Source organism: Bombyx mori, chromosome 24, assembly GCF_030269925.1.
Source record: "Bombyx mori chromosome 24, ASM3026992v2".
NCBI classification, from domain to species: domain Eukaryota; kingdom Metazoa; phylum Arthropoda; class Insecta; order Lepidoptera; family Bombycidae; genus Bombyx; species Bombyx mori.
Genome location: NC_085130.1, coordinates 12,531,541 through 12,549,742, shown reverse-complemented (window position 1 = coordinate 12,549,742; position 18,202 = coordinate 12,531,541). Strand labels below are relative to the sequence as shown.

At 42.7% G+C, this 18,202-nt stretch overlaps 2 protein-coding genes across 5 annotated transcripts in view; one reads left to right on the top strand and one right to left on the bottom strand.

Annotated features, from left to right (window-relative positions):
- Nucleotides 1-17,838, bottom strand: part of LOC101742037 (uncharacterized) — a 35,700-nt gene extending 17,862 nt beyond the window's left edge. For both annotated transcript variants that reach the window (XM_038020100.2, XM_038020104.2), the window contains exons 1-4: nt 17,745-17,838; nt 8,000-8,065; nt 5,358-5,423; nt 316-441 (exon numbers count right to left, since the gene is read on the bottom strand). In XM_038020100.2, coding sequence (XP_037876028.2) covers nt 316-441; nt 5,358-5,423; nt 8,000-8,065; nt 17,745-17,765 — 279 coding nt within the window. In that variant the 5' untranslated portion in view covers nt 17,766-17,838. The remainder of the gene's footprint in view (nt 1-315; nt 442-5,357; nt 5,424-7,999; nt 8,066-17,744) is intronic.
- Nucleotides 574-3,818, top strand: LOC119628567 (piggyBac transposable element-derived protein 4-like). Of its 3 annotated transcripts, none has more exons than XM_038011308.2 (3): nt 574-934; nt 1,245-1,485; nt 3,001-3,818. In XM_038011308.2, the coding sequence occupies exons 2-3, from the start codon at nt 1,245-1,247 to the stop codon at nt 3,213-3,215; spliced, it is 456 nt and encodes a 151-aa protein (XP_037867236.1). In that variant the 5' UTR covers nt 574-934; the 3' UTR covers nt 3,216-3,818. The 3 variants fall into 3 exon arrangements, with proteins under 3 accessions (XP_037867236.1, XP_062531783.1, XP_037867235.2); XM_062675799.1 differs by having other exon boundaries at nt 1,245-2,549; XM_038011307.2 differs by having other exon boundaries at nt 1,245-3,818.
- Nucleotides 17,839-18,202: the final 364 nt, after the last annotated feature.

Genomic DNA, 18,202 nt, shown 5'->3' with positions numbered 1-18,202 from the left:
TTTTTTTATTATTAATAAACGGTAAATAATTAAAACGACGAATTGTAAGTATCTTATTATTTGCTGTTAGCTAATGCGCAAACCGTGCCGGAGCCAAAAAATAAGGAAGAACAAAATACTTGTAGTTCACTGAAGTATTGTAGTTTTTGGCGGGAATGTTAACTGTCATGTCGTGTCAATTATTTTGTCTGTCAGTCAGCTAACGGCCAGACCATAGACTTCACAATGTGCCGCCTTCTTGAACCATTAGTCACATGTGGCATTATTGTCAATTTTATGTAATGTATGTAGTAATGTAATCGACAGACTACATACCTTAGCTTTGCGTTTTATTCTGTTGCTGCCTTGGTCGCCGTCGTTGTTGAGATACGACTCGAATTTGGAGAAGTCGAATGTTGGCCACGTCTCGTCGTTAGCTTTGGTCGCTTCCAAGGGATCGTCCTGTGGGAATTAAATAATATTGTTATAACAATAACATTAGGTATATACATAGGAACAAATCACGCACGGTCATCCGGCCTCAAATTAAGATTCCCTGTGCTATGGGTACTAGAGAATAAAATAAAGTTAACACTTTCGCTGACAGTACGTCGTTAGACGGGAAATTAACATATTGCGGTATAACAGTACGTCGAAGGACGGGGTAATAACTTTTATGAGCATTGGCAGTACGTCGTCGGACGACAACTTCTAATAGAAGCAATATGAAGAATAGCATTCACTGTCATATTGTAAGCAATCTCACATTTCTTACTGTCGTAACATGATTGTTTTGTGGGTAGTTTAATATTGCTGTCTCAGTTGCTCACGCACACACGTAAACAGTTCGTATATAAGTACTACGTCCACCGGCGTGAGCGCACGCTAATTTCTCGATCAATCAGTGCGGCCAGTGCCATTTTGTGAACAACCACGTGTTTACGTCACTCAAACAGTAAGTAAATTTTGCAAAAATGATATTTTATGTGTTTATTTGTATTGAAACATCGTTATGTTTATGTATTTATAAGATTTTGTGATGTTAGTATTTACTTAGGTATTTTTATTTACTAAATAACAGACTTTCCTTGAAATACTTGGGTCAAAGTAGTATTATTATAGTGTCGGATTAGAATAAAATTCATGACCTTACGTGTAATTAGCCGTTGCTAATTTACTCCTCTAATGTGATAAAGCTTGTGCCCAGCTTGGAAATTTTATAGGTTGTTGATTGATTTACCAATTGAACAATTTGTTAATTTTAGATGTCAGCAAAAAGTTCAAAGAAACGTCCAAAAATACGCTTGTTCGACGATTTTTCATCAAATTCGCCATCTGAAGCAGATTTAGATCCCTTCGAGGATAATGACGGTGATTATGGTTCTGACACGAACTATGAACCACAAAATATAGAAGAAACTGGTGCATCCAGTTCATCAGAGGAAATATTTTCTATAAGACCTCGTCGAATTATATCTGGAGGCCCTGTGGCTTCATCGGATTCAAGTAAGTCTGATATCTCAATTAGAAGTTCAGATTCTGATCAGGACGATAGAACTATCGAAAATGCTGAACCGATTTCCGAATCAGTAGACGACTTACCATCCCTTCTTATATCTCAACATGACAATGATATAGATTCAGAACCAGTGCAAAATCGGATAAGATCTCCTGTACCAGAGGAGATACCGTGGTTACATAGCACAGAAGAAATACCTGATTTTGAATTCGATGTCGAGTCATATGGCGTTCAGTTTGACGTTACCTCTCAGACTAGCATTGAACAAATTTTCGATCACGTGTTTCCAAAAGAGTTACTCGAGTACCTGGTCCAGTGTACTAATAATTATGGTACAGCTTTGTGTCAGTCAAACAAACCGTCAACCCGATATTCCCGGTCTCAAAATTTTCGAAATACTACGACTGTTGAGATGAAAAAGTTTCTTGGACTTTCGTTATTACATGGACATTTTCGCACTCCTAAACAACAAAAACTATTTACTTATGATGATCCACTATATTATCATCCTGTGTTCTCATATACAATGTCTTCGCGGCGATATGAACAGATACTTCGATGTATATGTTGTTCAGAACTGGATGCAAAAGGCGCAGAAAAGATTAACAAATTTGTTGATTTGTTGACATTGAATTTTAGAAAGATATACAAACCTGATAAAGAGCTTAGTTTAGATGAATCTTTACTATTGTATCGAGGCCGACTTCACTTTCGGCAGTACATAAAGTCCAAAAAAGCAAGATATGGGATTAAATTCTATGTCTTGGCAACGGCTGATGGTTATGTTCTTAATATAATAATGTATAGCGGAAAAGACGAGAATACCCAATTGAGAGGTGTAACGAAGCTTGAACGGTTGGTAATGCGATTGATGAGACCGTTTTTATTGAAAGGACATCACCTCTTCATGGATAATTACTACAATTCGGTCACTCTTTCTCAGAAACTTTTTGATTTGAAAACCCATACAAATGGTACTCTTCGTGTTAATAGAAAAGATAATCCAAAGGAAGTAGTGGACAGAAAATTAAAAAAAGGTGATCATGTTTGGGTAAGGAAAAATAAAGTGTATGTTAGCAAATGGGTTGATAAGCGACCAGTGATTATGTTGACCACTAGAGAACACCCCCGTATTATAGAAACAACAAACAGGTTTGGGAAAATAGTTAAGAAGCCTATTGAAGTAGCAACATATAATAAATACATGTCCGGTGTAGATAGGTCTGACCAGATGATAAGTTACTATTCTTCGCCGAGGAAAACTATACGCTGGTACAAAAAAGTACTTTTTCATCTTTTGGATACCGCTGTATGGAATTCTTATTACTTATACAAGAAATTTGTACTGAAAAACCCAAAATATGAGTTATCTTCATATCGGGAGGAGTTAATAAAAAAATTAATAGATTTGAAAGAAAACTGTAAGGGTAAAGATTTAGTATTAGATTTAAAAAAACACAATAGCAGAAAACACAATAACCCCCAAAAGAACATATTTGCAGATCAAGAACGAAAATTTTGGGGTCATTGGCCCAAACGCCAACCTGCACCTGAAAATTCTAAGAAAAAATACTCATTTCTGATGTGTAAAATGTGTTCCAAGAATAAGAAGAGGGTCGAAACTAGCTACAGGTGCATTGGTTGTCCAGGACTTCCTCCATTATGTCCTGAATGTTTCCAGGATTATCACCAAATTCTTGAACAGCAAGAACAATAAATCGTAGTCTGACTCTTCAAAACCTTATTTTGCAGATTTACTTTAATTTTTTGAGACTTTATACGTTCCTATTTTTATAATTATTTACTAGGATATGTTGACCTATTTTTTTATTACTTTGGTACTTATATGTTTAATATGGTTTTCTTTTATTGAGTTAATTATATTAGGGCTTTTTATTGTTTGTTAGTAGCGTTGCCGTAGTGTCCAAACTTTGTATATTATTTATTATGTACAAAGATTGTTATAGAAGATCCTAATTTATAACTTCCGATAGCGTATTAAAATATTATAATTTATAATAATTTAAGCGTTTAACATATGATATAATCATTGGAATGTTCCTAATTACAATACCAAATAATTTGTAATTATTGTGTAAGAAATATATACCTATATATAATATGTATCTATTACGTGTATTTGAATAAGTTTCAGACTATATCTGTTTTTCATCGTACAGATATTGAAAAATACCATACCATTTGATGTTATAATAATTAATATATTTTTTTGTTTTTTGTTGGGAAATTTCGATTATTTTATAAGTCACAAATTATTGTAGGAGGTTTAATATTTGAAAATATTTGATTATTTTACAAATATTATGTGTTTTATTATCTTTCCTCAGAAGATCCCAAGAATATAAGATATTTTTCGACGTAGTGTCTCACTTAGGCAGGCGAACATATGACCAACTCGAAACTACGTCGACAGACGTCCACGTCTTAAAACGTAGTGCCAGCTTTAGGCAGTCCAATATGTGGCCAATATGACACTACGTTGAGAAACGTTCACGTCTGTGAACGTAGTATTGTAATAAGAGTGGCAAACATGTATTCAACACGAAACTACGTCTACAGACGTCCACTTCTGTAGACGTAGTGCTTGTTTAAGCAGTCAAATATGTGGCCAATATGACACTACGTTGAGAAACGTTCACGTCTGTGAACGTAGTATTGTAATAAGAGTGGCAAACATGTATTCAACACGAAACTACGTCTACAGACGTCCACTTCTGTAGACGTAGTGCTTGTTTAAGCAGTCAAATATGTGGCCAATATGACACTACGTTGAGAAACGTTCACGTCTGTCGACGTCGTTTAGCTATAAAACAGGCAAGCATGTATTCAACACAAAACTACGTCGACAGACGTCCACGTCTGTAGACGTAGTGCCAGATTGAGGCGATCGAATATGTAGCCATTATGACACTACGTCGTAAAACGTTCACGTCTGTCAACGTAGTGTCACATTTAGATAAGCAAACATATATCCAATACGAGACTACGTCGGGAGACGTTCATCATTTTGTATAGAGAATTTCACTGCCTTTTTGTGATGTCAGGGTAAGTGCTCACTGTCAGCGAACGTGTTAATAAAAGATAAACGCGTCATACTCATTTTTTATTGAACACTCCTAATATTTACATTAAATTTTCGTCAAATAACATAACTATACTTCATAAAAGTAACAGTATTTGTTTGTTTGCTTATCCTTTTTACACGTCGAAAGGAAGCAATTAATTATAGTCGAAGTTCGATCGAAATAATAAGTTTGTACACTATCATGATTCTATTGTCAGAGCCTATATTAACGTTACCCTAGCGTATAGGTGAGCTCTCGGGACTCAAACTGGAAGTGTTGCTAACACTGACCCTAGCAAGAGCCGTGCTTCGCAGAATCTACCACCGGATCGGAAACACGACCCACTGAGAAGATCCAGTGAGAAACTCAGTGGCCTATGTCAATGGGGTCCTTAGTGGGTCGCGATTCCGATCCAGTGATAGATTCAGCGAAGCACTGGCCTTGTCAGGACTAGTGTTAGCAAATACTTCAAATTAAGCCTGCGAACTCATATACCCGTCCGCGCGTAGCTAGAATAACTCCTTAGGTTACCAGCGAACAGGTACAGGATAAATATAGAAAAGGTTGTCTCAGGCCAATATCAAAAACCGGTCCGGCTGTAATTATACCTAATCTATGAAGACAGGTGGGTTAATGTCTTAAGAAAGTACTAATGTACTGTTAAGCGCTGGGGTGCGGAATAAATAAAAATTTGCGCCGTAACGCGTTACGTAATGAAGCGGTTTACCCTCACATATGAAGTTATCACTTCAAAGAATCACATATGAACCTACCTTAGCGTGCGGAACCTTTTTGGGATTCATCAAATTGACTGGCTGCTCGTAGATTTCATCTTTGACCTGAAAAAAAAACCATTGTGATTTATCATAAATTCAAACTTTTTTCTACGTATTTATTAATAAAACTAATTTAAAAAATACTTTTTGGAAGGTACGCGAAATATGAAGATGCGTGAATTTTGTTCTTTCGTTAATTCAGTGGTAATATAATGTTACGATAGTAAGATTAACGCCATCTATCGCCGCATAGTCGAACGAATATCGAAGGATCTAGTAGCACCTAGAACGCTCGAGAAGTACAACGTCATCTATTAACAGACAACGGAAACACAATACCCGAAATGTGTGGAATATTCTCGATAATTCTAGGGATGTGGTATCGGCTATAAGTATAGATAATATAAATTACTTATATTATAATGATATTGTTTAAAATATAAATTTAAATAGAGATATTCGGGGATTTAAATGTTATAGTCTTTACTGTTTATTCATTCTGAAATACTCCATAACATTATATATGTATTATGGGTGTACTACAGGTGAGTGAATATTTTGTTAGATAAATTTATTATAGGTTTAATTTTATATTGTTAATAAACTCGTATTTATATCACAGAAAACGCAGTTAAGTATCTCATTGTCTAGAGTATTTGATATCATTACATTAATATAATAATTAAAGATTTTTATAAAACTCGAAACTGGTATATAGAAATAGTATCGACAGACTTGATTGCCGTACTAAAAAAAAGTATTTTAAAAAAATGTACAGAAATTAAGTTTAGTCTTGGAACGAAAAATAGACATGGCAGAAAAAGCAAAATGGCCGACAGTCGCACCGGATCAAATAAGCTCCCGAGGGCATCGATCTAAAAGGTATGTATTTTGCAAAGATCTGTCGTGTACCTACGTATTGAAAATTTAAATGCAAACCACATTATGTATTTACTAAACGATTATTTTTATTGTACTAATTTGATATTTGCAGTTATAACTTAAAAATCTTCTAAAACGTACATTACAATTTTAAAACAAGAAAGTTTTTTTTATTAAAAACGATCGTGTAACAAAAAATAATAATAATATATCCAATTGTTACATTTACAAAATTATGTAACTAAAGGTCAGTATTTAAAAAATATATATATATATTTCCCAGGCAATATTTACTCGGTCTCTGCTTCTTGGTAATTCTGAGGAACATTTGACAACAAGACCGCTGTTTGTTCGTAGAACAGCACAACAAACTTTGGTGATTTAAATATGAAATTACCGGAAACTAGGTAGGTACTCTCCTGTTGCTTATGAAATAAAACTCTGTGTCTCTTTTTTTCTCACGGATCGTTTGGAACCTCTGGGTCTGCGGAGGGACTTCGGTTCCCTCTGTATTTTGTACCGTATGATCCATGGGGAATGCTCTGAGGAATTGTTCGAGATGATACCGGCATATCGTTTTTACCATCGCACCGCCCGCCACCGGAGTAGAGTTCATCCATACTACCTGGAGCCACTGCGGTCTTCCACAGTGCGTTTCCAGAGATATTTTTTGCCACGTACCATCCGGCTATGGAATGAGCTCCCCTCCACGGTGTTTCCCGAGCGCTATGACATGTGCTTCTTCAAACGAGGCTTGTGGAGAGTATTAAGCGGTAGGCAGCGGCTTGGCTCTGCCCCTGGCATTGCTGAAGTCCATGGGCGACGGTAACCACTCACCATCAGGTGGGCCGTATGCACGTCTGCCTACAAGGGCAATAAAAAAAAAACATTTGTCGCCTTTCTTATTTCCTAACACGACATCTCCTATCTCTCTCACTCAGTCATGCTCTCTCATTCATCCATATCGCTTCGTTCCGTTCCTACATGAATATTAAAAAAAAGTGTCCGAACGATTACCAACGAACTTTTAAAAAAAAAATTAAAATGTGGTGTCGTGGGACACCAGGTAGGAACGAAGTTCCTTCGGCTAATGTAGAATCGACACAATTTGCAAAAAAAAAATCGTGCTCAATTTTATGTTGGTTTTCCTGATTTTTCTCTTAAATTTTGCTGATTAGTTTTTATTTAAGTACAGGAAAGTATTTAGGAAATTCAGTATTTTAGGAAATAATAAATTACGTAAAATAAAAATAAAATCGTAATTCAAATTATCAATTAAAATAACAAAATATGTCTCTTTATTTTTGTTTGACAACATAAAATTACATAGAAATAGAAATTGTAATTACAAAATAGAGAGAGAAGGGATGAGAGAACGAAAAGAAAGAGGGAGAAAGAGAAAGGTATTATACACTACTCGCTTGTGTATACGACTGTCGCGCCTGCGCACGTCTCATTTAACGGTTTTATTCCACGCACTTTTTTCCACGGATTTTTTCTTACGGTTTTACTATCACATTTTTTTCAGTTCGGTCGCGCAGCAAAACCCCTATCCCCTCCAAGCCTGCCGTAAGGAACTTCGTTCCAAAAAATGTGTTCACGACAATTATATTTATATTTATTATTTCTGTAATCTGACGAAGCATGTTGCGGATAATAACATGTACTTTTAGGTTAGGAATATTGTGTTCTTTTTTTTTTATAATAAATAAAGTATATTACTTATATAAAAAAAAATATTTTAAAACATTACTCACGTTTGGGTAATCAAAGACTAATCCAGGGGACGGATCCGACTCCACTATTGTCGTTAAGGCGACCACCTGCAAAATTAATAAGTAACAAAATTAAATGTTGTTTGTTTTTATATGTTTTTTAAATTAAATGCTATTTTTATATTAATACGCCTGCATAAACCCCTCCTATCTATATATCTATATACAATTCGCACGCGCGTCGAGAACCGATGGCGATACAACAGTTTTGTAACTTCCCTGGAATATCTATTTTTTTGGGTCATCGGCCGATCCTCCTAGGAGATCCCTGCTCCTATAGGGCGCGCAGTTTATGTGACAGTCCACAGATATTGGAAGTGACCCAATGATGGTATTTAAGGCCCACTAAATGACTCCCCGGTACATTCTCGCTCACGACTCGGTCGTGCGCGGACGTGCTTTCCGATCCGTGGCCCGCTTGCGAGCTGCGTCTCTGAACTCACAGTTGTGCTCGACAGTGTAGTGACCGTGAATACATCGTGCGTACAATTCGGTAGTGCGGACGTGCCGATCCGTTGGTCGCTTGCGATTTGCGTCTCGGAGTCCATTTTTTTGTGCGCTAAAGTTTTGTAACCGCGAACCCACCTTTTACCAACTGTCTTTTTCAAGACAAAACCAATCGCTACGATCAGGCTTCCTGTGGCACTCACAGGCTAGCGATTTCCTAACCCTTCCCAAAACAACAGTCTTTTTCAAGACTAGACCCCCGCTCGCGATTCTGCCTGCTGTAGCACTATACAGCCCGAGCGGGTTCCTTTCCTTTTCCCCGCCGATTGCCGTTTTCGCGGCATAGGCATTCCCCCCCCCCTGCTCCTTGCTGTCCTGCAGCACAGGGGGGTTACAAATCCTATCCGGGGCCTCGCCTTTCGGCGAGTTCAACAAAAGTCCCGGGGCCGCCCCCCCCGGGCAAGAAGACCGAAGCATGGAAGAACTCAGTGAAAGTGTTGTCAGTGACAGTGATTTTGTCGGGTTCCTCCGGGAAAGGTACCCGACAATTAGGGCCGAGTATGTTAGATATAGGGCCTCTCGTGGCAATCCCTCCCCCCCCGCGTCCGTCGCCGCGTTTCTCAACCGTGCCTCGGAGGCACGCCGCGCGCCCCCCGCCGCCGCGTTAAGTTCGAGCGCACGTTCCGACGATGCGGCTCACATAGCGCCTAACGCTACCCCCACCCCCGCGCCCGCGTCGTTTACGTCATCGCGCGCTTCATCCGTCGCGACCTCGATCATTTCGAGTCCAGGCTCCGATACCGAATCGGAGATGGATTTCGAATCCGCGTCAAGCCCTCAGCCTGGAACCTCGGATGGGTTCCAAACCGTAACGCGCGGTAAAAAGCGTTCTCGCGCCGTGGAGTCCCGGAGCTCCACGACGAAGCAAACTAAATCCGCGACCGCCTCCCGCCCGCAGGTAGTCGTGACACCGGAGTCGGACTCCGCTCGCCGCGTAACCCCGCCGCCGCGTCCCAAGCCCGCGCCCGCTCCTAAAGTAGCTGCCCCGCCCCCGCTGATACTTCAAGAGAAGACAGCGTGGAATCGCGTGTCCCAGGCCCTTCAGGCCAACAAAATTAATTACACCCATGCGCGTAACGTCGCGCATGGGATTCAGATAAAGGTCGCAACGCCGGGCGACCATAGGGCCCTCTCTTCATACCTCCGAAAGGAGAACATAGGTTTTCACACCTATGCTCTTCAGGAGGACCGCGAGCTCCGCGTAGTAATACGCGGAGTCCCTAAGGAGCTAGAAATAGACTACATTAAGGAGGATCTGACCGCTCAGGCCCTCCCGATAGTTAGTGTGCACCGGATGCACAGCGGGCGGGGCAAACAGCCCTATAATATGATACTCGTGGCGTTAGAACCCACCCCGGAGGCCAAAAAGAAGATCGCATGTCTCACGACAATTTGCGGCCTATCCGGGATCTCGATCGAAGCCCCCCACAAGCGTGGCACTCCCGGGCAGTGCTACAGGTGCCAACTCTATGGCCACTCGGCGCGTAATTGCCACGCGCGCCCCCGCTGCGTGAAATGCCTCGGCGATCACGCTACGTTAGATTGCGTTAGAGATAGGGAAACCGCGACCGAACCTCCCAGCTGTGTCCTATGCCTTAAGCAAGGGCACCCCGCGAACTACCGTGGATGTCCCAGGGCTCCGCGAAAACGCCCAACCCACCCAGCTCCGCGAACCGTCGGCCCAAAGACTTCGGCACCTTCAGTGCCGAAACCCGCCTTCGTGCCGGCTGCAGTTCCCACGGTCTCGGCGTGGAAAAAGCCGCTGCCGTATACGAAGGCGGGAACGGAAACCGCACCCCCGCCCCCGCTCGTGACACGCCCCGCGCCCCAGCCCCTGCTCGTACCTCGCCCCGCGCCCGCGTTCCGTCCCCCGCAACCCTCTGCCGTCAACGACTTCGCGCTCGTGCGTGACTTCGTCACCGCGGTCAATTTCGACCGTCTGCGATCGTTCGCAGACGCGATACGTAGGTCGGTAACCCCCGAACAGCGGCTCGCGGCCGCTTTCGATCACATGGACGTCTACGAGTCCGTGTCGCGTACGTTATAAAATCTTTACCGGTAACCAATGGCGCAAAAAGGTAGAGAAAAACCGTATTCCCTTACGTTAGCATTCTATAATGCTAACGGACTCGCGCGGCAACGCGATCAAATTTTTGAATTCCTCCGCGATAATCTTGTAGATATTCTATTAGTGCAGGAAACCTGTCTGAAGCCCTCGCGTCGCGACCCGAAAGTCGCGAATTACGTCATGGTTAGGAATGACAGACTCACCGCCTCCAAAGGCGGGACTGCCATTTACTATAGGCGGGCCCTGCACGTTGTCCCTCTCGATACTCCCTCGCTCTCACATATCGAGGCGTCAGTGTGCCGCATCTCACTGACGGGACACCAGCCGATCGTCATCGCATCCGTTTATCTCCCCCCGGACAAGCCCCTTCTGAGCAGTGACATCGAGTCACTGTTCGGCATGGGAGACTCTGTCATCCTGGCAGGCGATTTAAATTGCCACCACACTAGGTGGAACTGCCATCGTACAAACGTTAACGGTAGGCGTCTCGACGCGTTTATAGACGACCTCACCTTTGAAATAGTCGGTCCCACAACTCCAACATGTTATCCGTATAACATCGCGCTCCGTCCGAGCACTATAGACCTGGCATTGCTTAGGAACGTAGCTCTGCGCTTGCGTTCCATCGAAGCAATGTCAGAGCTCGACTCAGACCACCGACCTGTCGTTATGCAGCTCGGTCGCCCTCACAACCCAGTCACTGTTACGAGGACCATGGTGGATTGGAATAAGCTGGGCACGTGCCTAGCCGACGCCGCTCCGCCAATCCTCCCTTACGGCCCGGATTCGAATCCATCCCCCGAGGACACCGTCGAATCCATAAACATCATTACCGATCACATCTCTTCCGCGATCATTAGATCTTCAAAAGAAGTCGATGTGGAGGACAGCTTCCACCGCATCAGACTGTCCCCCGATCTTAGGAATCTCTTAAGAGTTAGGAACGCGGCAATCCGGGCCTATGATCGTCTTCCCACGCATTCAAACCGGATTCAGATGCGTCGTCTACAACGCGAAGTCCACTCCCGCTTAAGCGACGCGCGTAACGATAATTGGCATAGTTATTTAGAACAACTCGCGCCCTCCCACCAAGCATACTGGCGACTAGCTAGGACTCTCAAATCCGAAACTACCGCTACTATGCCTCCCCTCTTACGCCCTTCAGGCCAACCACCGGCATTCGATGACGATGACAAGGCTGAGCTGCTGGCCGATGCACTGCAAGAGCAGTGCACCACCAGCACTCAACACGCGGACCCCGAACACACCGAGTTAGTCGACAGGGAGGTCGAGCGCAGAGCTTCCCTGCCGCCCTCGGACGCGTTACCCCCCATTACCACGGACGAAGTTAGAGACGCGATCCACAACCTCCAACCTAGGAAGGCACCAGGCTCCGACGGCATCCACAACCGCGCGCTAAAATTTTTGTCAGTCCAACTGATAGCAATGTTGGCTACAATTTTAAATGCCGCTATGACGCACTGCATCTTTCCCGCGGTGTGGAAAGAAGCGGACGTTATCGGTATACATAAGCCGGGCAAACCGAGAAACGAAACTTCTAGTTACCGTCCGATTAGTCTCCTCTCGACGATAGGAAAAATTTACGAACGTCTCCTTAGGAAACGCCTCTGGGATTTTGTTACCGCGAACAAAATTCTCATAGACGAACAGTTCGGATTCCGCTCAAAACACTCGTGCGTACAACAAGTGCACCGCCTCACGGAGCACATTCTGATAGGACTAAATAGGCGTAAACAAATCCCGACCGGCGCCCTCTTCTTCGACATCGCGAAGGCGTTCGACAAAGTCTGGCACAACGGTTTAATTTACAAACTGTACAACATGGGAGTGCCAGACAGACTCGTGCTCATCATACGAGACTTCTTGTCGAACCGTTCGTTTCGATATCGAGTAGAGGGAACTCGTTCTCGTCCCCGTCAACTGACTGCCGGAGTCCCGCAAGGCTCCGCGCTCTCCCCGTTATTATTTAGTTTGTATATCAATGATATACCCCGGTCTCCGGAGACCCATCTAGCGCTCTTCGCCGATGACACGGCTATCTACTACTCGTGTAGGAAGATGTCGCTGCTTCATTGGCGACTCCAGATCGCAGTAGCCACCATGGGACAGTGGTTCCGGAAGTGGCGAATAGACATCAACCCCACGAAAAGCGCAGCGGTGCTCTTCAAAAGGGGTCGCCCTCCGAACATCACTTCGAGCATCCCACTCCGTAGTAGGCGCGCAAACACCTCCGCCGTTAGTCCCATCACTCTCTTTGGCCAGCCCATACCGTCGGTCTCGAAGGTCAAATATCTAGGCGTCACCCTCGACAGAGGGATGACATTCCGTCCCCATATAAAAACGGTACGCGACCGCGCCGCGTTTATTCTAGGACGACTCTATCCAATGCTTTGTAGTCGAAGCAAACTGTCCCTCCGCAATAAGATAACTCTCTACAAAACTTGTATACGCCCCGTCATGACGTATGCAAGCGTAGTGTTCGCTCACTCAGCCCGCACCCACTTGAAATCCCTTCAGGTTATTCAATCACGATTCTGCAGGATAGCCGTCGGAGCGCCATGGTTCCTTAGGAATGTGGATCTCCACGATGACCTGGAGCTCGACTCTCTTAGTAAGTATCTACAGTCGGCATCGCTGCGCCATTTTGAGAAGGCGGCACGACATGAGAACCCTCTCATCGTAGCCGCTGGAAATTACATACCCGACCCAGTAGACCGAATGGTAAACCGTCGACGTCGCCCAAAGCACGTCATTACGGATCCTCCTGATCCATTAACGGTGCTTTTAGGCACCACAAGCACCGGTCACCGTCCTCGTCGAACCCGTCGCTTGCGACGAAGGGCTCGACGAGCGAACTAACTCATAGACACAGCCCACTGAGTTTCTCGCCGGATCTTCTCAGTGGGTCGCGTTTCCGATCCGGTGGTAGATTCTGCGAAGCACTGCTCTTGCTAGGGTCAGTGTTAGCAACTCTCCGGTTGAGCCCCGCGAGCTCACCTACTAACGTTAGGGCGAAGCTGAAATAGCCTCTCAAGGCTATCAGCATAAAAAAAAAAAAAAAAAAAAAAAAAAAAATCCCCGGTACTGAGATCAGAGCCCGGCAAGGAAGCTACCGCGGTCAGCACTGCAGTCCGACGCGCGGCTAATCCCAAGAACACTCGCTGACGGTGCCTTCGAGGTGAAACGGAGGCTCCTATCTTGACTGGCATATCAACAGGATTAGTTCGGTTGGTTGTTATTTAGACGTGGATTTTTTGTTTTTTTAACTATATTTATTCTTTACTAGCTGACCCGGCAGACTTCGTAGTGCCTCAATCGATAAATAAAAGACCTAAACTTTTGTATGAAATAAAATTAAACAAACAAAAGGAATCAGTCCGACGGGGGACATATCAAAGAAGAAACAAAATTGTTATTTTTATTTAATTCCGAGCATTTTCATATTTATCTACCTTTCAAACCTTCTCTGGACTTCGACAAATAATTCAAGACCAAAATTAGCCAAATCGGTCCAGCCGTTCTCGAGTTTTAGCGAGACTAACGAACAGTAATTCATTTTTATATATATTATATAGATAGAAGATTTCAGTCTGCGTTTTCTCTATTTCACGAGAAATAGAAATGCAGCAAATAGGAATGCAGAAAACGCACGTTTCCGGTGGAAATTGAATATTACATCCCCGACCCTGACGAGGGGACAACGAACAGCCAACAACGACAACAGTAATTTTGCATTTCGGATCCTTTTGATCCCCTTTCGATTGAATGAGACGAAGGATAGCTCATACATTGCTTCCTCTCAGGCGGTTACGGTGCAAATATCCGATTAAGATTGCGGTGCGCACAAGAAACATCAGTATAAAACGTGGTTTCTTATATATATATTTTTTATGATTGAAGGATTACTGATGGCCCGGCGGCCTTTCCAGTTTCATCAGGACAGGTGGGCGAGCAAATGCTCAGCCAGGAGGGGCGGGATTTGCTAACAGCTGCTCTAGCGTCTCCGAAGGAGACCTAACAACACAAGGGCAGCTGTTTCGCGAATGATTCTACTACGGGATCGGAATCGCGTCCCGCTGAGAAGTTCCGGCGAGAAACTCAGCTGATGTATGGGTTAGGTTGCACGTCACAGTCAAACACATTTTAGATAACCTAAAGCAACGCAAAGCCGCTATCGCTCATTATATGTCTTGTCGACTCCTCCGGATCGACTCGCGGTGCTTTTAGATTCTCTTTTTTTATTTCTTATATGGGTGGAAGAGCTCATGGTCCACCTGGTTTTACCAGAGCCCATAAGCTTCTACAACGTAAATATCGTCACCCACGTAGAGGCATGGGTTCTAAGGTCTCCGTTTTTACAGTATAACGGCTGCCCTATCGTTCAAACCGAAACGTGGTTACTGCTTCACGGCAGAAATAGTCAGGGCGGTGGTACCTACCCGTGCGGACTCACAAGACGTCCTACCACCAGTAAAAGTATGGGGTTTTTTTCTGGACCGGGAGCCGAACCTCCTTCTTGCTTCGCGCACGAATTGTGTTTTTTTGTGTGAAGCAAGTAATGCGTTTCGGTTTGAAGGGTGGGGCAGCCGCTGTAAGGTCTTAGAACTTATATCTCAAGGTGGGTGGCGCATTTACGTTGTAGATGTCTATGGACTCCAGTAACCACTTAACATCAGGTGGGCTGTGAGCTCGTTCACCCATTTAAGCAATGAAAAAAAAATTCATGGGCGACGGTTACCACCCACAATCAGGTGGGCCTTTTGCCTACAAGACCAACAAAAAAAAAGTTTCTCGCCTAATCTTCTCAGAGGTTAGATTTTAGCGATACACCGCTTATGTTAGGATCGGTATTAACAAACCTCACAGGGCTCGCCCACTGAGCTGCCCCAACAACCAGTCAGAGTGAAGATAATAGTAGTTCTTTGAAACTACTAGCAAATAGGTAGGAAAAAGTGAGGATGACCCAGTTTTAACTTCATCTATCTATATATATAAAAATGAATTGCTGTTCGTTGTCTCGCTAAAACTCGAGAACGGCTGGACCGATTTGCCTAATTTTGGTCTTGAATTATTTGTGGAAGTCCAGAGAAGGTTTAAAAGGTAGATAAATATGAAAATGCTCGTAATGAAATAAAAATTACAATTCTGTTTTCCCATTGATGTGTCCCCCGTCGGACGGATTCCTTTTGTTTGTTTTAAGTTTATTTTATACAAAAGTATAGGTCTTTTATTTAGCGATTGAGGCACTACGAAGTCTGCCGGGTCAGCTAGAGCATTGATAATAATCATTAAAAATAATATTGTTTTCAGAAAACTATTAAAGAACATCTGTGCAATAAAGCTTACTATTAAGTCAATGATTATCTAGATCTAGAAGATTGCACAAAGTAGGAATGAGTTGCTCGCTCCGGGCATTGCAATATTGCAATAATTGTTACGTTATTATTACTCATTGTAAAAATGGATATTTAAAAAAAATCTAATATTTAAAAAAAAGACATGCCTGCTGAGTTACTTGCCAGTTCTTCTCAGGACGGAGGCTAGTTTTTGTGAATTGGCGTTAGTTCTTTTTGACGTTCAACAAGTATGTACTTTCATTTATGTTGAATATTTTTTTTTATTTGATTTGATTTGAATACACGAGGATGATAGCCTACTGGTTGGATGCTTTTAAAACCTTAACCCAAACTGCTAGTTGAATAATTGAACTGATGCAACAATTTGCGCGGGCCACAGTTTCAGAAGAGAAGAGAAGATTGAAGAGAGAAGAGAAGCAAGAAAGAAGAAAAAGCGATCCCACCCAACATCACAACTCCAAGCCTGCTTCACTCAGTCCTGCAGCGCACCACCCCTGCCTCGATAGGCGGGGAGTTAAATGCCTGGGCAGAGGGGTTTCCCCGAGCCCCGCTCCGTGCCCCCGCAAGGGGGTACGGCGACCCCACGACGACGACTTAGGTACCAGGGAATATGATTCGCAGTGAATCACAACCCCCTATACTCTATTCTAATTACGAAGTCCCATTTGACACATGTTATTGTTATATGTTATTGTGTGTGCGAATTAATTGTTTAATGATTTAGATTGATTGTTTTTTTTTTTTAATGTTTACGACCATTACCAAAAAAAAAAAAACAAAATGTGTGCAATTCACACGTGGTAGAAGTGAAACCTTCCAAAATTAAATTACAATTATCCTAAACGTCTTAAGTATATGTAAAATTTTGTCATTAGTAAATAATTGTAAGGTAGCGCCCTCTGTGAATTGATATTTTAATTTCACATATAATCCTAAATTAAAATTCACTACAAGAGCTTTCATACACACGTTAGTATTAAATAATCTCACAGATGGCGCTGTATTAAATAGTATGTATATTTCTGTCTCACTCTTTGCTGGCTTCATCCTACACATTTTTGTATTTGTGTCTCTTACCTGTCGTTTTTTCCGTTGCATCCGGTTTGAAATCACAACGATTCTAAAGAAGTTTTCACTTCAATATTATTATTCAACTTATGCGACACGTGAAGAGTTACGTTCGAAGAAGTGTCAAAAGGGACTTCGCAATTGGAATAGAGTATATGTGTTTGTATTTGCGTGTTTATCATATTCGTATGATATGGAGAATATAACTCTATATTAATATTATAAAGCTGAAGAGTTTGTTTGTTTGAACGCGCTAATCTCAGGAACTACTGATCCGATTTGAAAAATTATTTCAGTGTTAGATAGTTCATTTATCGAGGAAGGCTAGACGCTATATAACATCATGCTAAGATCAATGCAAGCGGAGCACCAATAAAGAATGTTTCAAAATCGGGGTTTTTTTCCCTTTTGAGAGCTTCCGCTGCGTGCGCTGCAGAAACGGTTAAAGTTTCGCTAAAATAATGTATGACAGAATTGTTCCGCTTTAGAAGATCTAAAAAAATGTCCGGGACAGCATATGTCTATATGTTAAGGTTGGCTCACTATTACGTTTTTTATGCTGACCAAATTTGTTCTAAAATAAAGCATTATTTGTGAACGAAGTCACGGGCAAAAGCTAGTCTTCATATAAATCAAATAGTCCCAACCACAATACTAGGGCATTAGCTTTTTATTGATTTATTTTATTTGTATCGATTTAACTCACCAGAATTGCCGATTGTAACATTTTAGCTCACTGCCCTGATCGCTCCGTAACGAATGCGCAGCGTTTGTTATTGCTAAACAGTCGGTGACTAATTGCCTGTTATTTTTATTAAAGATAACAGCTACTAATGATTTTAATTGACGGAATAACTGATTTTACTTTACGGCTATTACTTGTGGTAGACCTCTTGTGAGTCCGCGCGGGTAGGTACCACCGCCCTCCCTATTTCTGCCGTGAAGCAGTAATGCGTTTCGGTTTGAAGGGTGGGGCAGCCGTTGTAACTATACTGAAACCTTAGAAATCATATCTCAAGGTGGGTGGCGGCGTTGTAGTTGTCTATGGGCTCCAGTAACCACTTAACACCAGGTGGGCTGTGAGTTCGTCCACCAACATAAGCGATTTAAAAAAATTTAGCATATTCGCCTGACTGAGCCTCGTGAGCTCACCTACTCGCCCGG